The following is a 23,794-nucleotide window of genomic DNA, read 5'->3' as shown; positions in this document are numbered from 1 at the left end:
AATGACTCTGCTGGCAGTAGATATTTACCTTCACATTAGCAGACTGTGGTACTCTATAAGCAGATGCACTGTCAGGGGAAGAGTCAGCACTGCAGACAATGGAAATTATTGCAAAATGGGAAGGAAGACTTCTAAAACATCGTCAAAAGAACCACTCTGGCACTAGCACGCAGCAAAAATATTGCTTTATTGACCTATTTGATGTCTACAAGTTTAGTTGACATGTCTGTCAAAGTTTTTATTTCTTTATAGCAGTCTATAACAAATAGTCCATGCATTCTCTACAGTGCTGAGTACAAGATGAATAACTGGGATTAAACAGGTGACAAAAGAGAAAGATCACGATTAGAACAAGTAAAGGCATAATATGTACACATAGCCATATTATATTCTCACCTTTTCACAGTACTGTGCAAATGTTTAAATATGGCTTTAAAAAAAATACTCCCTTTACCTCCCTAAAGATAAGACTTATTTGTACAGAGCAATAGTTTAAAATATTTCCACTTTTTTTTTTTTTTTTTTTTGTGAAAGCTCACTTTAGACAGGGACAACTTCATGTTGTCTGTGTACTTCAGGCATATTTCCAGAAGGGGGCATTAAGTACTAAGGCACAATTAATACGTTTTTTGTTTTTATTTTATTTAGTTAAAACCATGCTTTTTGGTTATATGAAGTAATAAGTCAGCACTAGTAATACCATAAGCTTCTAATCGTACAACAGGCAAGTCTATAGGCTACACACATAAAAATTAACTAACCTGTTAAATACATACAACGCAGCCTGTTAAAATATTGTTTTTGGTAACATTTTCTTACACAAAGCAGAGTTATAAGGCTTCTGCAGAATAATCATCTTACATTTGAACAACTATATTACACTCATGATATATACAATTAGTTTAACTGTTCTTATAACATTTGGTAAATAGATTTGCTTCCTGTATGTATCTTTCTTGACTCTAAAGTGCTTGCTTACCTGCTTGAGGCAAGAAAATACATAACCGTCTTGGGCGCAATAGATCTTCAAGCCTGAAAAAGTTGGTTTGGATTGAAAATGTCTTCTTTGATATTTATTGCTACACTCAGCACCATTACAGTGCAACAGCTGAATGATCACTTATTTTATCTATCTATATATACACAAATATAGATAGAGAGAAAGATAGAAAAAAAGTAAATATACATGCTATACACGCATGCACATATGTTAACAGTATGTATCTGTTAGGTCATCAGCATTTTATTCATCAACCATACTATATCATGTTGGGCTATTCCACCTACACGTGTTATGTTTGAAGCCAAAGTACAATCAATATATTAACATGCTAACTCTAAAAGTCATAGGAAGAGTAACATAGATTAGAAATAAGGTAAACAGAAATGAGATGACAATGGGAAGTCATAATTGTCTTTTGAAAACCATCAAATAAGGCAATAGATTCAAAAATATCGCAGTGGAAAGGCCAAGGATTTCTGGACTTAAAAAAATGTCCTCAGCTCACAAGGTCTGGTTTGCTTTTCTATATATGGTCTTATGCTTCTAAAATATTTATTTCCAGAATGTTAGATTTGATGCCTTCTGCATTTTACAAATACTTTTTTGGTAGTAAATTCATAACTTACTAAAATGCCCTGATGCCACAAAATGTTAAAATAAGGCACTTCCTACGTTGAATCCAGAGTTGCCCCAGACAGATCAGTCCTAAAAAGGGGGGGAGGGGGGCACACCATCTGCTTTGGTCAAGATTCTCAGTTTTGTCCCATGACTTGCACCATTAGGCAGTTTTGATTCTTCCCTGTTTCCTTGAGATGATGATCTGATTAGAAGACAATTTTTGTTGATGCCAGGGAACCACTCTGTGGTGCCTAAGAGGTAATGTTTTCTGTCTGAAGCATTTGGTGAAGTGGAAGAACTGAAAGGCACCTGGCAAGGTCTTGAATCCACTCAGCACATTGTCCTTGTGATGCACACCAGCTGACCCAGAGCTGACTGAAAATAGGATGGTATAGCAAGCAGTTCAATACTGTGCAAGCTATACGTTGGTACAAGAGAGATCATTTCTTATGATTTCATTTACTGAAAGAAAAGAGAAAACAAAAGTTTACTGGAGATGAGAGCAACCCCCATCTCACTAGCATTCTCCTGCAAACCTGACTTCAGAAACCTCACATAACAGTATGAAAGTTATCTTTTTGTTTCTTTTTCTCTTATTCTCCTTAAGATAACACAAAACACATTTAGCGAGACACAAGAAGGACTATAAGAGAACTCTGTTTACTGGCATTTTTTAAAATAAGTGCAGTCTTATACTTTTTATTTTTATGGCTGATATATATCTATAATCTTATGTGGCCTTTTTAAAAACTTTTGTTCCCTGTTTACAGCATTTGTTTGTAATGGAACACGTTATATAAATGAAAAAAATTAAAATTTTAAAACCTTTGGAAAACAGGGCACATAAATGTGCTGTGATTAATGCTGGTATTGGACGAAATGAACATTGGAAATAGGGGGGCAGCTTTCTTCCTTCCAAAAGAACAACTCCATATATCATGCAAGGGGTTATTATGGTATGGGCTACTTATGCCAGATTGCATTTGACATCACTAGGACATGTACATGTAAGGCCTGTTAAACATATTCATCCTTGGACAGTCAGCTAGTATTTCAGTGTAAAATACAAAACAATCCCAAAGTTCTTTTGGCAGTTCATTTAGCTGCAAACTCAAAACATTATTATCTTCACAAAACAATGGATACAATTTTGTTGCTCATTTGCTGATGGAGGGGTTGAGAAGAAAATTAGCATTCTTGTCTAAGTTCAAGAAAAGAAATCCCACGCTATCTCTGCATCAGTCACTTAGCCTGCATCTCTACTGATAACAAATTGTTTTCTTTATCCAAGCCTCTTCTTTCCTCCTTTTTTAATTCCTTTGTAAATGGTCAAGCCATAAAGTTTCCCACACTCAGATTCTGTTCATTTATCAGCTTGTATATTTTGGCAGATGGAAAGGAAATGACTGAACCTGGTAAAGGCCATCTAAAGTGAACTGCGCAACATCCCTTCTCTTTCCACCCCTCCCTTCCCCTCCCTTCCCCTCCCTCCAGCTAGGAACACCAAGAGCTAAAGCAGGACATCAAGGTGGGTGGAATGTCACCAGCAGCAGGTTGTCACATTATCCCCATCAATAGGTTTTCCTAACATTAATTCAAGGTGGAACGGCATGCCCACATCAAGGAATGAACATTCCCTCCCCCCCAAGCTTCCCCTTTGCACTTGAGCATTGATGCACTGCCAAGCCAGATAATAACCAGGTAATTCCAAAATCAACTTTCTGAAATAACTACCTTGTTTTCCTGAAAATAAGACATTCCCCGAAAATAAGTCCTAGTGCGTTTTTGGAGCACAAATTAGTATAAGACCCTGCCTATTTGCAATATGTAACATACATACCGTAACTTACACATTTCAGAACAATGCTAATCAATTAATAAGGTACCAGTCAAACAGCTTCATTTTAGTTATATTATTTACACTGATAAATTGCAAGTCTGTTTTCTAGGAGATGTTTCCAAGCTTTAGAATCGCTCCATAACAATGATACAGTGGTTTTGCTAACTTCTTCAACAGACAGAAGACATCTTAGGTATCGTATGCAAAACTCTTATTAGATTCAGAAATTTTTCCTTACATTTTTTTACTCTAAAATGTTTATCCATGCATTACTGGAGAAGAAAAAAATAACTCCTACAGGCCACAGTCACTTCTAGAACATCTCTGAAAAAAAGCAGCTTTTTGTTTTCTCCCAGTTGTGATAACTGTTACTGGACCAACATATGAGTCATCCAAATATAATTTTGTATATACAGTGAGCTTTGTTCAGATGGGACAGCAAGGTTAAAGGAAAGAAGCTTAACTATGCTCTAATACAGTATCTCTCAAACCGTGTGCCATGGCACAGTGGTATGCCCCAAGAGATTCCGGGTGTGCCATGAGAGATTCCAGAATTTTACTTTATTTTCAAAAATCCCCTTCATAAGGATACACTAGAATAGATGACATGGATGTCACGTATGCAAGAGTCTGTCAATGTTATGAGCACCTATGTACGTAAGGATACAACCACCCACACAAACATCATTCTTTGACTTGATTAGTCCTTGAAAACTAATTGCAAGTAATTTTTTCTTTTTTATGCAGTAGTTATCCTAACTTGAGCAACAAAGCAATCAACGCTTTGCTACTGTTTGACTCTTATCTTTGTGAACTTGGATTTTCAGCTTTGACAGAAATAAAATTCTAAAAACAGAGATCAATCCCTGATGGTGGATGATGAAATGTGTGTTTGCTTGTCGACTATCGAGCAGCATTTTGAGTTTATTTGCATTCAAGAACAAGCAAATCCATCGCATTGATTAGCAATTCTATTCTATCTACTGGTACTTTAGTTTCACCATTGTTACAATTACTCTTACAAAGCTTAAAGCAGTGTTTCTCAGCTTGGTCTTGGAGTACCCCCTTGCCAGTCAGGTTTTCAGGATATCCACAATGAATATGCATGAAAGAAATTTGCATAGAATGGAGGCAGTGTATGCAAATCAAGTTTGTGCATATTCACTATGGATATCCCGAAAACCTGACTGGCGAGTTCAGAAACCCTGTGGATATAACAATATTTTTTATGATTAATTGTATGAATTGGTGTATTCTATGAAAATAATTTTATAATAATGGTTTTATAATAATTGTAATACACTGTTGTAGTTTATAAAATAATAATTTTTTTTAAAAAAAGAACTTTAAATAAATAACTCTCAAAATTTTATTTTTTGTTAGTTTTACAAGTTTGTAATTTCAATTATAATGTGCCGCGCAAAACATTTGCTCTGTCTAGTGTGCCAGAGCTAAAAAAGTTTGAGAGACACCGCTCGAATAGCATGTCACAGGACAGAAATGTAGGTAGGCACTAATGCATGCTTACTGCAGCTTAAAATGGTATACCGTGGGGTGCAATGCGGTACTTGCGACATATGCACATTCTACTGGCATACTAAAAAAAAATTCTGCAGGGTGCATGTCTGGGGGTGGAGGATGCTTAGCGCATGAGCCCCTACCACCTATAAAATGGGTGGCAGCATAGGGCCATGTGGTAATAGCTACATGCTAATGGCAACATTAACACATGGCCATTCATTCAGAAAAAAAGAAAATTGGCACTTTTTCAACTGTGGCAAAAGTGATCTTAGCGCAAGGGAAAGATTTACATAAGGGTGCACTACAGCCACTTTTTGCTGCAGCTTTGTAAAAGGCTCCTAATACTGCAAGAGGGTAATTTTATAAGGGGGCATCTAGATAAAAGCACCATTTAAGGCATTATGTGAAGCTTATTTTATATAGACGAGTAATGTCTTCATACAATATTTACATAAATAGTAGATGCAGATATTTTACACCAACGTAACTTATAGAATGTTATTATCCACGTGTATATTTCTGTGCTTCCCCCATTAGCAAAGTAGGTTTCATTGTTTCAAAACATGAAAATTCAATTAAAAAAGTACAATGATAAAAAATAGTGTGGTTTTTTTTTTTTGCTACTTCAGCTTGTCTGCGGTGTTCTTTGCTCACATGTTTAAAGACAATAGAGTGTTTTCAGTCCAATTCTTTATATGTGAGTTTGCAAACCATTGGACCACTGAGGAAGGCGTGTTCACCGAAACACGGACCGTGTAGGGTCCGGTTGGATTTTTACCACTGTACTTTTTATCATTGTACTTTTTTAATTGAATTTTCATGTTTTTATATGTCAGTGTATAATAAATTATCTCCAGAACATCTGTATCCACAGCTTTTTGTTTTTGTTTTCATCGGTGGATTGTTTTCATTGTGGATCATTGGGTCTCCCATTTTTCTTCATTGTTTCAAAATACATAAGAGATCATTTGTGCAAGTATGTGGTCACATTTGTCTGTAAATGACTACAATACCCAAAAGTGGGCATGTGCTTCACTGTTTAAAGTACACAGCCTTATACAATTACACTTGAGGGGGTCCTCAGTAGATATCTAGTAGTGATCAATTAGCATCAATGAATAAACTTTAATTGCAATAAAATATGATGTAAAATTTTTCCACTTGTGATATTTATTGGTTACTGTTCCAGAATACCATAATTCCTTGCAGTGGCTGAAAATAAGGCTTAAAGTTTTAATCTTTAATACAATAAGAATGTAACTTATGAAAGGGTATTTAAATAAAGAAAAAAGAAAAATAAATTTACATATGGCCGATGATGAAGGTCCACATAATTCTTCACGCTATAAACTCATATTAGCGGTGAAGTGGTGGGGCTGAGGCCTAAGAATACTTATATATAGAAAAATAATCCGGATTTTTGCAAGGAATTGTAAACTTTAATTGCAATGCATGTAATTAATATGCCAGTAAAGTTATCTGAATCTAGGTGTTGGAGATGTCAGAAGTATTTTAAATAGAGAATGGTATGGTGAAAGGAGCACAGTATTTAGGTTTTCCTAATTGCTTTTGATCTCCTAGCTCCTTGATATTTACTCTAGACCCGGGCAGTGCGTACCTCTGTTCTTCTCTGCTAAGTACACATGGTTCCTACTTTTCATTTTTCAGCAGTAGCAGTGGAAAAATCCATGTAAGGGAATGCTAAGGACACTCTTTGTTGCAGCTTAATAAAAGGGCTCCTAAAAGAAATATCTGCTCTGAGTCTTATGGAAGGGAATGGAGAAGGGCAGCATTCAGAACGCAATAGAGAAATTTGTCTTGGGACTTCTGACTTATAGGGGGAAATTTGGTAAATGGTATCTAAAAAGACAGGTGCCTATAATATACTGGAGGCGCCTATCTCTTGTTGACCATGCTATACATGGTAATAAAAAAAAAAAGTGCTTAGAAAAATAAATAAATGCGGATTCTCAATTTTCCTCAAGCTACTGGAGTGTCTCCTATAGAAATGTTAAGAAAATACCTTATTGAAGTTTTAAAATACTCATCTGATTTAATTCCACCAGTTAACTGGGTATACTATATTCCTTCAAAGAAACAGATAGGAGCCACTCCTGAACTAGGAGCAGCTGTGGAACAATTAAATCGTACAGAAATATTAGAGTCATCAATTGCAGATGCCACAGAGTGAGCTACATTATTAGTTTCTTTTGTTTTTGAGCAAGACGCAAATTCCCTTTTGAGATTATATTTTCGGAACTCTCAACTACCATTTCTGGGGAGAAGGGTTTGGATATACCCAGATGTTGCAAGAGCGAAGTAAACTTTTTCTAGCAATGAGAACTGAGACTGTGACACCGGGTGCATCCTTTTTGCTTGCCTATCCATTTAGTTAAATACCTTGCAGTTAAATATGTTTTTTATTTACTTGAACACTTGCGCGCATTTCTTGATTTGAAGAAGTTGTCTACTGGTAGTGTTAATTAATGTAATATAGGGAACCTTCTGCTAAGCCTATTCCATATTACTTATTACGTTATTATTGTTGTGTCTCTTTACATTTTCCAGGAACTCTCTAATCATGGATTGTGGTCTAAGAAGGCTTTAATAATTCTTTTTTTCTTTTTTCTTGGGACTTATTTTGTATTGTAATGCAGCTGTTTTTCTTAAGCAAGGTTATCTTGTGTTAATTTTGAAAATTCAATAAAGATAAAATTTAAAAATTAAATTTGAGAACAGCAAATACTACTCCCTGGTCAGATCCCGACCCATCCACAAAAATATGCTCTCCATTTTTCTATTGACAAGTCTTGTACCCCATATTGTACATAATATTATCCCTAAATCTGCAACTAGTCATACATTCATATTCTCAGGATTGTCAAATCCTGTGCTTGGGGGCCAAGTGCCTCCATTGGGGAAAAATGACTGAGAGACCCCGTTCTACTCAACAATCTCTATAATCTCATCCATCTTCAATTCACACTTCCTCTTCCCCTGTTTCTACCTTCACAAGCAAAATGTCCCCACTTGCTGCAAGCCCAACAATCTATCTATTGTCTGTGGTCCATATTTCTGGGACCCATTTGATTAGCACCTGGCCTTCCTTGACCTCTCATTCCCAGATGCTGCCCATTTATTTGAATTACTTGTATCTCTGCCTTTTCTCCGACATCATTGTCAGTCAACCTTAGGCACCTAATACGGTATCATACCTAATTTAAAACTTAGGTGCCTGTAATGTGGGCCAGGGTTTTAAAGGCCTACATTATAGGCGCCTGCCTACTTTAGAGTTAGATGCTGCTAGGTGCAATTGAATAGGCACCTATCTTTTGTAGAATCACACCTAAGAAAGGCGCCTATCGCCCAATTAATTTTTTTTTCAATTATGAACTTGTTAAAGCCCATAACTGAAGACAATTTACGAATGAATCCTCTCTTGCACAGACTGGCGTGGTAAATGCGCTGATGCCCATGCGAACTGAACGGGCATCAGAGCATTTGCCGTGTGGCACTCAGTTGTGCGGCTTTGTAAAAGAGGGCCTAAGTCAGGTGCCTACTTCAGCGCCTATCTTTAGGTGTCTCTTAAAGAATTTCTCCCATAGTGTATACCTTTAACCATTAGTCTCTCAATTAATATTAATGAAAAACTTTTTATGTTGAAGGGCAAGATCCTTTCTTCAAAAGTTGCTCCTGTTGTTGTTCATACTCATGACATGGTAACAAAATTCATCACTGTTCCTGTCCCCGCGGATAACCGCGGGAAACAATCCTGTGTCATTCTTACGTGTCTATCTCAACCTCAGTCCTTCTACACCAACATTCTTCAATGCAAGGTTTAAGGGTCTGTAGTTGGGCCCATTCATACTCTTGATTCTTCCCTCTCTCCTTGAATAATGACATCGAGATGGTTTCCCACGGTTATCAACGGGGATGGGACCGGTGATGAATTTTGTCACCGTGTCATTCTCCATAGCTCTCCAGAAGCAATACTCAGTCATACCCTTCCAACAGCATTCACCTTACCCTCTGACACCTTAACCTCAGTGACACATTCAGACCCTGTCATCCTCAACAAGGAAGAAATCTCTAAGCACATTTCCTGTGCCTCTCTGCTACTGTACAATTTCAGGGGAAAAGGCAGCATTAAATAGTCCAAATGAAAACTGGCTAACACTCTAGTTCTCCTGGAGGAAATGTTTGGAATGAAAAGACTTTAAATAAAAAGACTTTAAATAATGGACATCAGTATGAGCCCTTCAGATTGCGCACAAGGAATTATTGGCTCAGGCAGTAACTCATTGGTGACTAGCACCAGACTTAAGTCTAAATAAGAACTGCCTCATATATCATGTTGTCCTATTTTGTGTATAATCAAAAAATGTGTACTTTAAATCACTTGCAAACATTTACTCCAGGAGAAAAATTGAAAAAACTCAAAAGATATATGAGAAAAAAATACTAAAGCAAAAAATGAATGAATTATCTCCCAAAACGTGATAAAGTGAAAGTGCTAGAAGTCCTTAAAGTGTTGAAAATGCATCTTAATTTGGACATTATTGGCAGCAAGGTCCGAAGGGTTCTATCATTTGAGCATTAAATAGTGCCGTGGAGTGTGTATATTTTGTGGCTTTTTGTAAAGGTATGAATGCAAATTTAATCAACAAAATCTGTTTTTGGCATCTCAATAAAATAATCATAACAATCATATAATTAAAAGTATAATTATATTAACAATGCAACAAAAACAAGAAAAAGCACACATACTGACAGACTTCTACAGAAAGTACATGCTTCAGAAAAGGTTTATATTAAAACAGTCTTTTTGAAAGCAGTTCTGCGAATTTCAGGATTTCTACTGATTTGTTCCTAAGTCAGGCAAAGAATGTTTTATAGATAATTCAATTGACAGTGAAACAAATTAAGGGCATCATTTTTCTTCAATTATCAGTTTAGTTCTAAAGATATATTTCTGCTGCAGTCTTTTGTAAGCTGCTCATTCTCAAGTGCTCCTACCTTTATGACTAAGGGCTCCTTTTACTAAGCCGCGTTAGAGCTTTAACGCATGGAATAGCGTATGCTACATTGCCACGCGCACGACCTTAACGCCAGCATTGAGCTGGCGTTAGTTCTAGAAGCGTAGCGTGCGGTAATTTCCTACGTGCGCTAAAAACGCAAGCGCACCTTAGTAAAAGGAGCCCTAAGTAATCAGAGTTCTGCTATGCTCACCCTTGTTAGAAGCCCAAGCTGGTGTCACCCTGATAACATAAGAACATAAGAAATGCCTTCACCGGATCAGACCCTAGGTCCATCTTGTCCGGCGACCCGCACACGCGGAGGCCAAGCCAGGTGTTCCCTAATGGACACCTTGTTCACCCGTATCCCTCAATGTGATTTGCAAGAAGGTGTGCATCCAACTTGCCCTTGAATCCCAGAATGGTGGTCTCTGTCACAACCTCCTCCAATGAAAAACTAGAAATTAGATTCCAGGAAGGATATTATTTGGCCATAGCATATTAATAATAATAAAAAAGCATCCCTCTATTAGAAATAGATTAGAAAAGTGCCTCTCTTCCTCCCCCCCCTTCTCCCCACCCCCCCCAGATATAAGGCGCATGAGGAGGCAATAGGGCAGTGGTATGTTGAAACTTTAAGCAATCCAGATTCTGAGTTAATTAAGATATAGTGGAAACTTTGGACTGTATGACCTCCCATCTCAGAACAGGAGAGAGTACAGCAAGCCAGAAGTATTAAGTCAGATGTTGTTCTGCTATGATTTGAATATATAGGCTATTTAAAACAAGAATAATTATACATTAAATCAATCAGGTACCCTATTTACATGAGATTATCCTGAAAGTTGGAGGTGAGGTGTTTGTCAGATGCCTCACTGGCAAAGGTGAAGTGGGCAGGGCAGAGGGGGTATATGTGGTAACATTCCTCATGGTTGGTTGCAGGGCCTCAAAGACACTTACAAAGGACAATATAAAGTCAAAGGAAAAGCTTTATTAGTGAACAAGTAATCAAACCAAGCCGATCCATTCCTGTCACAGACTTGCTTCCACCCTAGGCAACAACCATATTAACATTTTACTTCCTTACGTTTGTAGAATGCACCACCTGGATACTTGAGATTATGCAGGGACAAAACGTCTTTTAAAAAGCAACTAAAATTGAAATTAAGGCTTCTTTCTCTGTTAACAGTTCTAGTTACTCATACATACATCCAGGCCTGGCTCCAACTAGGACACTCAGGACCTGGGTCTTCACAGAAAAATAACAGCACTCCTTTACCTTTGCAGCCTTCTGTTGCTTCTCTTGCAATCTCCAGTCTTCTATAGGGTGCAAAACTCTGAGCTAGGGACAATTCTTACTTCCTTGGGTCTCTCCCACAGGTATTGCAGCCCAGCCTACACTTTAGGGGGGATTCCTTCACTTGGGGCCCTTTTTCCAGGAGATATCTACACTTGGGGGTTTCTCTCCTGAAGACCTCTTGCCAGGGGGCCTCCTTGATCCACTCTGCTCCAAGGCAAGGCTCCAAGGCTACATCCTCAGTGAGGGAATATTCTTAGGGCCACCTCCTGTACCTCACAGTAGGTGACTTGCAGAGGGAACAGTTACAGCTTAGTACAATTCTAGCAGTAACACGACTCAGACTGAAACTATGTCCATCAGAAAGTAGATGGAATGAAGAAAATAACATCTGTGGGAACTAGAAAAGGAAACAGAGCAGCATGATTAGCTCATTTGCCTATCAAGGTGTTTGAATCCTCTTTTGCATAGAATACCTGTACGGTGACGAATGGTGAAGTAGGACTCCCCCATCTTGTTTGCCTATTCTTTCCACTTACTGTCCTTTAGACCAGTGGTTCCCAACCCTGTCCTGGAGGAACACCAGGCCAATTGGGTTTTCAGGCTAGCCCTAATGAAAATGCATGAAGCAAATTTGCATGCCTATCACTTCCATCATATGCAAATCTCTCTCATGCATATTCATTAGGGCTAGCCTGAAAACCCGATTGGCCTGGTGTTCCTCCAGGACAGGGTTAGGAATCACTGCTTTAGACCTTGCTTAATTACCAGCCGTACCTTCACTTTTCAACTACTCTGTGTTTATCCCACATTTACTCTAATATAGGAGTAGTTACTAATTTTGATCCTAGAGCCTACCTTGGGAGGCTGTTCCATAAATCTCTGATGGTGTGAAGAAATGCTGATTTGATCCCTACTACTTAATGCAATGACTCCATGTTACACAGTGGCATAAGGTTTCAATTTCTGAACAGAGACTGTGCCCACCTATCCCTAATCCTTTGAAACTATTTTGGTTTCAAAGTGACGGATTAAGATTGTCAGTAATGTTTTCAGGACTTAAATTCCTAATATCTTTGGATATATCCCAACTGATCCTATTGCCATGACCACTTTCAGATTTGCCATCTGTACCCAGATATTCTCTCTTGCAAATTGACTAATGCCTATTTTCTTTCAATATTTATTGGATTTACAATTTTAAACCAAGAATAATCTTGTACAGAAAAGCAAAAAATATAATTATATCTAGTAGGAAAAAAAATAACCAGCATCCTCTTTTCCAAATTCAAATTGAATTAAATCAAAATAAGTAAGCAATAGTACGCTATAAAAGGGATCCAATTTTAAAGGAAGAAACAGGCAATAAATTTAAAGACATTTTTATACATGCAAAAAATTATGACATATACTCCACTCCTTTTACAAAACCGTGATAGTGGTTTTTAGCGCAGACCAGTGCGCCGAATGCTCTGGCTGCTCCCAATGCTCATAGGAACTCTATGAGTGTCGGGAGCAGCGCAGAGCATTCAGTGCGCTGGCCTATGCTAAAAAAAATCGCTAGCGTAGTTTTATAAAAAGGAGGGGGGGTAATTATTTAAACTCCCTTTAGCTGCCCCACCTCCACCAAGAACTAAATTAAAAATTCTCTTAGTTGCCAAAAAAGTGGGCAAATGTGCTGGGTCCCAAAATATATATTTAGTTGAGTGATAATAAATTAAACATTCAGAACGCTGTAGCAAGAATGATTACAGGAGTAGCCCGAAATGAGCACATCAGTCCAGTATTGAAATGACTGCATTGGTTGTCTATTGAAATGACAATTGAATATAAAGTGCTGACGATTGTGCACCAGGTGATCTACGGGATAGCTCCTAGGTATTTAACTCAAATGTTGAAACATTACTTACCTCCTAGATCATTGAGATCTTAGTCTGCAACGAGATTATCAACTGAAGTACTTGGGAAGACACTATAAGAAGACACAAGCGTCAGCTATCTCAGTGGCGGGTCCACGTTTGTGGAATGCACTACCTGGATAGTTGAGATTATGCAGGGTCAAAATGTCTTTTAAAAAGCAACTAAAACATTTTAGTTAAGGCTTTTTATTAGTGTAATACTGTAAAAGCTATTTTAGATGGTTGTAAGTGTAAACTTTTACATGCTGTATTCTATTTTTTAGCAGTGATATTTAAGCTAGGTAAGAAAGGGTTCTTATGACATTCTTCTGTTGTGGTTGTACTATTCAAATGTGTGTTTTATTGTTATCCGCTTAGTTATTAAGCGGAGAAGAAAATTTTTAAATAAATAAATAAACAATCATTTACACAAAAATTGCAAGAAAAAGAGGCTCCTAGTTTAAGCACTCCAGAGCGAATCAGTAAAAACTGCCTCCTCCCCCTTTGTGTTTCCTAGGAGATATCTAGAAAAGCCATAATTTTCGCTCCTAATCAAATTTCCTTAGTTTTAAAATAACATTTCAAAACCAAATCTCTGTCAGCATAAGTAATAAAAGAGTTAACCAAAGTTCTACAAAGGATCTCTCTAGCTCCAGGGATATTCTAGAAGCTTCCAGAGACATAAGAACTTAAGAATAGCCTTACTGGGTCAGACCAATGGTCCATCTAGCCCAGTAGCCTCTCCTCACGGTGCCCAATCCAGGTCACTAGTACCTGGCCAAAACCTAAAGAGTAGCAACATTCCCCTTACAAGCCAGTAACGTTGGAATTCCGGGCGTCTTCCTGTTACACTGCCTTGGTTTCTGAGGAAGGGGCCGTAGAGCGCTGAAACCAAGCCAAGTTGAACCGAAATAAGAGTGTTTGAGTGGAAGGGAGACAATTATTTCACAGAAACCTGGATGCTCCCAATACGATTGACGGCCCATACCTGCAAGCTAAGTGTGCTTCTGGTTGTGACATTGCTACTTGTTCTGGCTCTGGCTGGTAAATGGGGGGCTTTTTCATTGAACTCTGGTTTAAATTAATAGATAAGAGAAATTTTTATAGTTTATTTTGATTCACTTTGACTCACTGTTATATACATAGTTATGTGGTTTATTTAAATGCACAATAGTGACTCTGATGATGGTGTACGGCAGAAACATAATTGGTTTCTCCGCTGGGTAACAATGGAGCCTAATTGAGCAATAGACAGGTCTCTTTTTGGGATCTGTTCTTTAGTGCTCATAAACTGAGGATTCACTCACAAATTTAAAAAATAAGAAGTTATTATTTTGGATGTTACTGAGTTCTATGGGTTAGCCTCCCACTTAAATTTTTAATTTTTGGTATCTTTTAAAGCATGTTTGTTAAGAGTTTTTCTTTGGATACCAATCCAGGATAAGCAGTAGCTTCCCCCATGTCTGTCTCAATAACAAACTATGGACTTTTCCTCCAGGAAATTGTCCAAACCTTTCTTAAAACCAGCTATGCTATTCTCTCTTACCACAACCTCTGGCAATGCAATCCAGAGCTTAACTATTCTCTGAGTGAAAAACTATTTCCTCCTATTGGTTTTAAAAGTATTCCCCTGTAACTTGAGTGTCCCCTAGTCTTTATAATTTTTGACAGAGTGAAAAATCGATCCACTGTACCCGTTCTACTCCATTCAGGATTTTGTAGACTTCAATCATATCTCCCCTCAAGCTGAAGAGTCCTAACCTTTTTAGTTTTTCTTCATAAAAGAGGAGTTCCATCCCCTTTATCATCTTGGTCGCTCTTCTTTGAACCTTTTCTAGTACCGCTATATCTTTCTTGAGACAAGGAGACCAGAACTGAATGCAATACTCGGGGTGAGGTCACATCATGGAGTGATACAGACACATTATAACATTCTTAGTCTTGTTAACCCTCCCTTTTTTAATAATTCCTAGCATCTTGTTTGCTTTTTTGACTACTGCCACACACTGGGCAGAAAGTTTCATCGTAGTGTCTACAATGACACCCAGATCTTTTGCTTGGGTACTAATCCCTAAGGTAGACCCTAGCATTGGGTAACTGATTTGTGTTATTCTTCCCAATGTGCATCATTTTGCATTTGTGCTCATTAAATTTCATCTGCCACTTGGATGCCCAGTCTTCCAATTTCCTAAGGTCTGTCTGCAATTTTTCACAACCTGCATGCGTTTTAACAACTTTGAACAGTTTAGTGTCATCTGCAAATTTAGTCACCTTACTCATTGTTCCAATTCCCAGATCATTTATAAATAAGTTAAACAGCACTAGTCCCAGTACAGATCCCTGTGGAACTCCACTGTTTACTCTCCTCCATTGAGAAAAATAACCATTTAACCATACCCACTGTTTTCTATCCAGTTCCTAATCCACAACTGCCACCTATCCCATGACTCTTTCATTTTCTCAGAAGTCTCTCACGCCAAAGGTTTTCTGAAAATCTAGATATACTATATCAACTGGCTCACCTTTATCCACGTTTATTTACACCTTCAAAGAAGTCAAGCAAATTGGTGAGGCAGGACCTCCCTCAGTTGAACCCATGCTGACTCTGTCCTATTAAATTATGTTTGTTTATGTGTTCCACAATTTTATTTTCTATAATTGTCGCCACCATTTTGCCCAGCACTGAAGTCAGGCTTACTGGTCTGTAATTTCCTGGATATCCCCTAGATCACTTTTTGAAAATCAGTGTAACATTGGCCAATCTTCAGGTACTACAGATGATTTTAGTGACAGATTACAGATCACTAACAGCAGGTCAGCAATTTCATGTTTGAGCTCTTTTAGTACTCTGAGATGTATACCATCTGGTCCAGGTGATTTATCACTTTTTAACTTATCAATTTGACTTAGTACATCTTCCAGATTCACCAAGATTTCTTTCAGTTCATCCGCATCATCACCCTTGAAATCCATTTCCATTTCAGGTAGATCTCTTACATCTTCTGTAAAGACCAAAGAATTCATTCAGTCTCTCCACTATGGCCTTATCCTCCCTGAGTGCCCCTTTTGCTCCTTGATCATCCAACGGTCCCATGGATTCCCTCACAGGTTTTCTGCTTCTGATGTACCTATATTTTTGCCTCTTTGGTAAGTTTCTCTTCATATTCTTTCTTAGCTTGCTTTATCAATGCTTTGCATTTAACTTACCAGTGCTTGTGTCTTTTCTTATTTTCTTTATTTGGATCCTTTTTCCATTCTTTAAAGGATATTTTTTTTGCTCTAATAGCCTCTTTCACTTCACCTTTTAACCATGTTGGCTTTCGTTTCTTTTTTTTTTCACTTCTGTTAATACATGGAGTCCATCTGGTCATGGCTTCCACAATAGTATTTTTAAATAACATTCACGCCTGGTTTACAGTCTTGAGCTTTGCAACTGATCTTTTTAGCTTCTTTTTAATCATTTTCCTCATTTTATCATAGTCATCCTTTTGACAATTAAATGCCTCTTCAGTAGATTTATTTTGTGATGTCACTCCAGGTATCAGCTCAAATTTGATCACTTTATGATCACTGTTTCCCAGCGGACCCAACCCAGTTAACTCCTGTACTATGCCTTTCATTCCACTAAGAACCAAATCTAAAATATCTCCCCCTTTTGTTGGTTCCTGGACTAGTTGTTTTAAAAAGTATTAATTTATGATGTCTAGGAATTTTACCACCCTGATGTAACATTTAACCAGTCAATGTTGGGGTAACTGAAATCACTCACAATACTAAAATATATGTCCTATATAGAAAATGGAGGGGAACCCCCAACATCACATAGCTTCACACCACCAGCCACACACCTATCTCAGGGAAAAACACAAACTATGGCCTTCTTTTACTAAGGTGTACTAACCGATTAGCGCCCGCTAATTAATTTAGCGCACGCTAAACGCTAACATGTGCATGTTAGTCTATGGATACGTTAGTGTTTAGCACGCGCTAATCAGTTAGCGCACCTTAGTAAAAGAGGGGGTATGTGAAGTGGAGAAAACTCAGTTCGGCTTCATTGGTAAAAAAAACCTCCACCTCTCCACATGTAACTTCGTTTCAATCAAATGTTCAAAATATGTCCTGAATACTGCTGGAACACAAGCGAAGCACTGTTGTAGTGTGAGGAAACCATTCCTCTTTAGATGTAACATCAGCTCACCAAAAGCAACAATTGTGAGCACCACACTGCTACAAAAAACTGTTTCAAATCCCCCCCAAAACTGTAGGAAACAGAAGAAATCACACTTGGCTGCAGTTAGCTCACACCGGAACCAAACACTGAAATCTGCAAATCTGGAGCATTGTAGCCACAGGCACCTGACCGTGAAATTGCCATTTCGCAAAAGCTGCGTCAAAAGTTTGTGTCCTTTCCTTAGGTTAAGTTGGTAATTGAAATCACCCATTATTATACTGTTGCCCAATTCTCTAGCTTTCCTAATCTCTGAAAACATTTCTTCATCTGTCTGCTCATTCTGTCCCGGGGGATGGTAGTATAACCCTACCTTTATATTCCTTCCCTTCACACATGGAATTTCTGTCCATATGGATTCCACACTGCTATCTATGGGGGAAATAATCAAAACTTTAAAACATCAAAAAATCTGCCTAAGACGGTACTTAGACGTCCTAATAGCAGGATCGTCCAAGTGCCGATAATCAAAACAAACTTTCTGGACGTTCAGCAGCATTTCTAAGCTGCTGTACATCCAGAGCTCAACAGAGCGTGTTGGAAGGTGTGTTATGTGTAGGAATCGGGCGGGCTTCCACCTGGACGTCCTGAAGCAATAATCGAAGCTTTTCCAGGACATCCTAGGCAGAACTTACATGCCGGAACTCTGACCAAAATAAAACAGGTCTAAGTGCCCCAAAGGTGAACAAACTGACTAGATGACCACTGGATGGTTTAATGCATGACCCCCCTCCATTCCCCTACTGGTCATGACCCTCTCCCACCACCCAGAGATGGGGGAAAAACAGCACATTGAGGGCTTGCCATCAGCTGATCGCAGCAGAGAAATTCCCATCAGCTGAGCTGGTTTTAGGGATTCCTGTTGGCTCAGCTGAAGGGAATTCTCCCTGCCAGGATCAGCTGCAGCCCTACACCCCTTCCATGACCCCCCCAACATTCCTGCCCCCCCATCACCAGACACCCCCGACATCAGACAACACTTCGCACATCACTGGACACCACCCAACTTCAGGCAACATCCCCCACACATCAGCAGACACCATCTGACTTTAGGCAACACCGCCCTACATCAGCGGATACCACCCAATTACAGGCAACAACACCGCCATATCACCCGACACCCCCGTATCTTGCACTGCAAAATTGGCCAATCAGGGCCTTAGCCCCTCCCACTGCATCCCAAGATGCATTGGGAGGCAGAAAGGCCATCATTTTCAGCACACAGCCCTGTAGGCAGGAGGGTGTGGGCTTCCTTCCTGCCGATCTTGCAGCACAGGGTACGAGGCTGTCAGGTGATGTGGGGGGTGCTTGCAGGGGGGCTGGATGTGGGGTGGCTGGATGTGGGGGGGCTTGGGCTCCCTCCTGCCTGATCCGATTGGGGGGGGGGGTGAATCACAGCAGGAGAGATTGGCTATCCCTCCTGCCATGATCATTGCTGGGGGGGGAGGGATGAATAGGAAATCTGTATTTTTCTTTGACATTATTTATTGATTTTTTTTTTATTGTAACCTATGCTGATTCTTTGTGGGTATCACAGATAACAAAAGCTGATTAAATACCTTTCTTAATTCCAGTATCATGTATTAGGGATAAATTGATCTTGGATAACATTGCTGAATATTAAGTTAAATAAGCTATGAATGATCTACCTTCCATGCATTTGTCAAGCACCTGCTTTAGCCTGCTTATACTGTACTATTTGTCTATACAATAGTCCATGACATTGAATTCCATGTTATATATTGTACTATGAATTAACAGTTCCTTTCCCTGACTTTTCTTCTTCATCCTGTCTGTTCTTTACAGGTGTATGTTTTGTCTTTGTACTTACCTCATTACATTTTAAGGGAGTACCAGTTTAATCCATCCAACTTCTATTTGTTACCTCCGGTCTTCTCCTTTAAATTCTTGCCAATGCAGGATATGAATTATTCACCAAGGACCACAGTCCACCCTCAGGTATGGCTTCCATATTAGTCTTTCATCCCCTTCAGGTGAAGCCCTAAACCCCAGTGAAGTCAAAACTCTCTTTCATTAATCAGTATTTTAGTCATGCATTTGGTCAAGACTACCTCTCTTCTTGATAGGGCTGCCTAAAATTCTCCCATATTTCCTTAAGATTTTGTTGCATGCCTCATTTGGCTCTCATTTGCTATTGTGTATGAGTTTTATGCACATAAAGGCAATTCTATTAAAAAAATGTCTTTCTGGAACCTATCTGGACATTGAAAAAAAAGAAAAAGATATTCGATTGCACTGTATCTGTGCTATATCAGGTCTACAATGTAATATGTAAAAGCAAAAGAGCTGAGGTCTAGCCTTTGACCATTGTATATCAAAATCCATTTTATAAGGTCTACAGAGTACTGCAAAAGAACTGTGCATTGAAATCTTTTATGGGCTGTCTCTGACTCACTGCTTTGTATCTAAACCATGCTGAGAATAGTTCATCTGTTCTTTATTTTTGGAATCCTCTGGATTTAAAGGAAGCAGATCTGACAGTCTTGGTATGGGGACAAACTCAAATGCCATTCCTAGTATAACTTAAATGGGCTACCTACTGTAATGCAGATGTTGGACTATCAACCATGTTTAGGCCTCTAACCCAGAAGCTGTACTATCATCTATGTTATGCCTTTAATGGAGATGTTGCATTATCAACTGTGCTATGTCCGTCATGACTGTATTATCACTCATGTCATGTCTTGACCTATATTGTGAATGCACTGTTGTAACCCATTCTGGGCTCCTTTGGGAGGACGGGCTAAATAAATGAGTAACTAACTAACTAAATAAATAAACAAATCTCATTGAATAGCAGCCAACTTTGTCTGGAACAAAGTATCATGTGTTTAAGTCTGAGACTGCCTAGCTCTGTGTTATGACATGTGCATTATTTCTTAATTTTCTTCAAATTTATTAAGGTGAGAATTGTATACAGAACATTCATATCCAGTTCTGTAACAGTAACAGTTATAAAGTTAGCTCATGAAACATCCAAAGAGTAACTGCTTCTACTACAGTAACTGTCTTGCAGTCAAACCCTGTTTCTCCTCCCTTGTCTACGCTAGAGAATGACAAATCTTTTCCTTTTCCTGTCCCTGCCCCATTCCTGCCAGCTCTGTCCTCATCTGCACAAGCCTCAAACACTTTAAAATCATAAGTGTCCGAGGCTTTTGCAGTTAAGACAGAGCTTACGGGAATGGGGCAGGGACAGGGACAGTGACAAAACTTGCGGGGGATGGGATGGGGAAATTGAGCTCCTGTGGGGACGGTCATTCTCTAGTCTAAACATCTTATAGCCTTAGCTTGAGAACATGATTATCAAGTGACTTTCTCAAGTAAACAGGGGATGCTCACAGCTTTACATATTGACTTCTAAGATAAAAATGCATGCCCAGTATAACACAAAGTGATATTACCCATCCATGTTTATCACAGTGAGTCTAATACAATTTTCAACAGAAACATGAGTGGGCCGTGGCAGTTTCATTTTGATTTTCATGGCATTCTAAGCATTAACAGTTACATTTCGGTATTAGCTGGTATAGAAACACGTTGCACTATATACGGCCTAACAAATAACTGTTATTTTGCCTGAAAGCTGCATGGGGTAGTTTTTTTGAAATCCTAATTCAGTCTTTGCATTTAATTCACATGCCTTTCATGGCTCGCTCCTGTGAAAAGTATTCAAGGAAAAGTGTCAACCGCTTTTTCTCTAATGGTCCAACACAGGCCAATCAGCAAATCATTATGAGTCACTGCATGCGTGCCAGAATTTTTTTTTTTTTTTTTTTTCTTTCTTTCTTTTTTGGGCTTTTGTAGTCAACACCTACAGCTCCCATCCTCTCAATGCCTCATCGGCTAACTTTCCATTTTCATTATTCACTTTTTCCACTCACACGACGTAAACATCAGAGTGTATAGAAGTGTAAGCAACTCATGTCAGGACCTTCAGAAGCACAGGAGCCTTGTCTCTGCTAAACAGCAGATGATACTGAAACAGGATGCGGTAAGTTGTTTAGACCACAGTTTAAGAAGCGGGGTCTTCCCCCTCCTTATATTTGTTTGGATGTCCAAAAATAGAACTTATATTTTATAAAAGAGCAAATCACCGTTCTAGCATGCAACGGTTTTGCTTCTACCTCAGTTCCAAGTGGAGATCACCTGACACAGATGATATATGTTTTATGATGATTCTTAGAGATACTTATTGCCCTTGACCCCTTGACTGTAGGTCTAATTGTTCTTGCCCTTTGAGAGAAGAAATGGGTTTTGTTGAACAATGAGGTTATAATTTATACCCAAATACTCCTCATGTTTACTGTGCACATTTATCTTTAGAGAGAGAGCTGTTAACCTACAGTAGAGGCCCACGTTTCAATCCCCCCAGTTTCATCTTACTCATGTATAACCTAAAATTCCATGATACACAATAACTTGGATATGTGATGCTTACTGGTTACTTATCATTAGTTTGCATAAAAAGATAAAAATATTGGTAGGAAGCAATCAAGTATATTTGTACTGATAAAACCTTTCAGAGATTTGTTGTAAACCACCTCCCACCCTTTTTCGTAGACACTGAGGACTTGAGGTGATAGCCATAAACACGGTACAACGGAGGAGTCGTGAGGACAAGCTGTTAATAATTCAGCCGGGGGTATACAGTTCAAAGTACACTTTATTGGTATTTGGTACACTTTATTGGTATTGGTATTTGAACCGTATACCCGTGGCTGAATAATTGACATCTTGTCCTCACGACTCCTCTGCTGTGCAGTGCTTCTGTCATCGTTGAGGCCTTCTTGGGATTTTTCTTCAGATAGCCATAAACAGGCAGCAATAGGAGTTTGAATATAGTAACATAGTAAATGACGGCAGTTAAAGACCTGAACGGTCCATCCAGCCTGCCCATTAGTCAATATCCATTAAAAATGAATGGATCACTTTCGTTTCCTATGCACAGCTTTTGTCAGTAAGACTAATATAAGCACATTATTCCTAAAAGCTAAAACCTGTTGTGAGCAAAATATTTTGTTTTAGTGAGTACACTTGCACCAATATGTCATAAGAAAGATAGGAATACAGAAGAAATAGATTTGCTTATGTATTTACTAGGGTTTAGCTACTGTCTTTACTGAAGAAATTCACCCAATGTGGTGTACAAGTATAACCCAGCCACTGCCAATAACAATTGCAGTAGTAAAAATATTCAAGTAACAGCACACATTGGGGATAATTATCTACAGGTCACCAAAGGTTAGACACCAGAATGCTGTGTGATAAGCGTAAATTCTATGCTGGCAATTATGTGTGCAATTGCTGTTTTAGAGTAATAGCAGAAGTCTGCATTTACATGGTAACATTTACGTAGGTATGGCTGCTTACATCATGTCAACGACTGGGGTAAATGTTTGCAACGAAGAGGGGCATTTTTGATATAAACTCCAAATCTAACTTTGGACCTTTGCAAAAAAACATCCAAAATTCCAGTGCCCTAGTACCTCCCAAAATATGTCTCTAACACACCTCCTTGAGATTTAGATGAACTGCGGAGAAAAACATCTTAAAAATTAGTTTTGAAAATAGCAATTGTCACATTTAAGTTCCAATTAACTAATTAATGTTAAGTTAGCCGAATAACAAATATCACTTTATGACATTTATTTCTTCTAAGAACAACAAAACAAAAGAACATACATTTTGAACCTTAAAAATATTAGGTCCAAGATTCAAAAGCATTTAACTGAGAAGCAGAGGCTCCCTTCTACTTAATCCTCACTGAGTGAGCTAGGACGAGATGTTCAATGGCACTTACCTGGGCAGTGCTGTGGAATATTTCCCCTAACCACTGGCGTTGGGGTGTTCCGGGGGCAGAACTGAAACAGTGCCAGAAGTTACATGAGCACTGGCAGTATTCAGTGCTAGTACCTGCATTGCCAACTGGGCAAGTAGGATCGCTTAAACAGCGGCCCCAACTTTGCCAGGTGTAGCTAGGTAGGTGTGTCATTGAATATCAGCTGCACCCGCATAGCTTTTGCTCAGCACTGGATATTCGGGTCTAATTTCTCCAGCATTGTAAAAAGCTTTCACCACCTTTGGCTCAATAACAACTGCATCAATTGTTCCACTTTTAAAGCAAATAAGACATGCATGCATGCTCTTCAGAATGATACTAACAGAGTATCTGCATGCTGCATCAGCTGTAAATTTCCACACAATGCCACCCCTGGCAGTGGCAGAAGTGCTGCTGCACACAAAGCAAAACAAGGCCATGAGAATGATTTTGTATGAGAAAAGTCTCATGGAAGGTTTGCAAGGAAAAGTTTCACTGGAGATCAACAGTTCTTCAATACACACAGTTCAAGTTC

At 38.7% G+C, this 23,794-nt stretch overlaps 1 protein-coding gene across 6 annotated transcripts in view; it reads right to left on the bottom strand.

Annotated features, from left to right (window-relative positions):
• Window positions 1-461: 461 nt before the first annotated feature.
• Window positions 462-23,794, bottom strand: part of NFATC1 (nuclear factor of activated T cells 1) — a 392,300-nt gene continuing 368,967 nt past the window's right edge. For all 6 annotated transcript variants that reach the window (XM_033934427.1, XM_033934432.1, XM_033934431.1 and 3 more), the window contains one exon: window positions 462-2,083. In XM_033934427.1, coding sequence (XP_033790318.1) covers window positions 2,040-2,083 — 44 coding nt within the window. In that variant the 3' untranslated portion in view covers window positions 462-2,039. The remainder of the gene's footprint in view (window positions 2,084-23,794) is intronic.

Source organism: Geotrypetes seraphini, chromosome 2 (genome assembly GCF_902459505.1).
Source record: "Geotrypetes seraphini chromosome 2, aGeoSer1.1, whole genome shotgun sequence".
In the NCBI taxonomy this organism is placed as follows: domain Eukaryota; kingdom Metazoa; phylum Chordata; class Amphibia; order Gymnophiona; family Dermophiidae; genus Geotrypetes; species Geotrypetes seraphini.
Note: the sequence above shows the minus strand (reverse complement) of the source record. Positions and strands in the feature narration are given on the sequence as shown.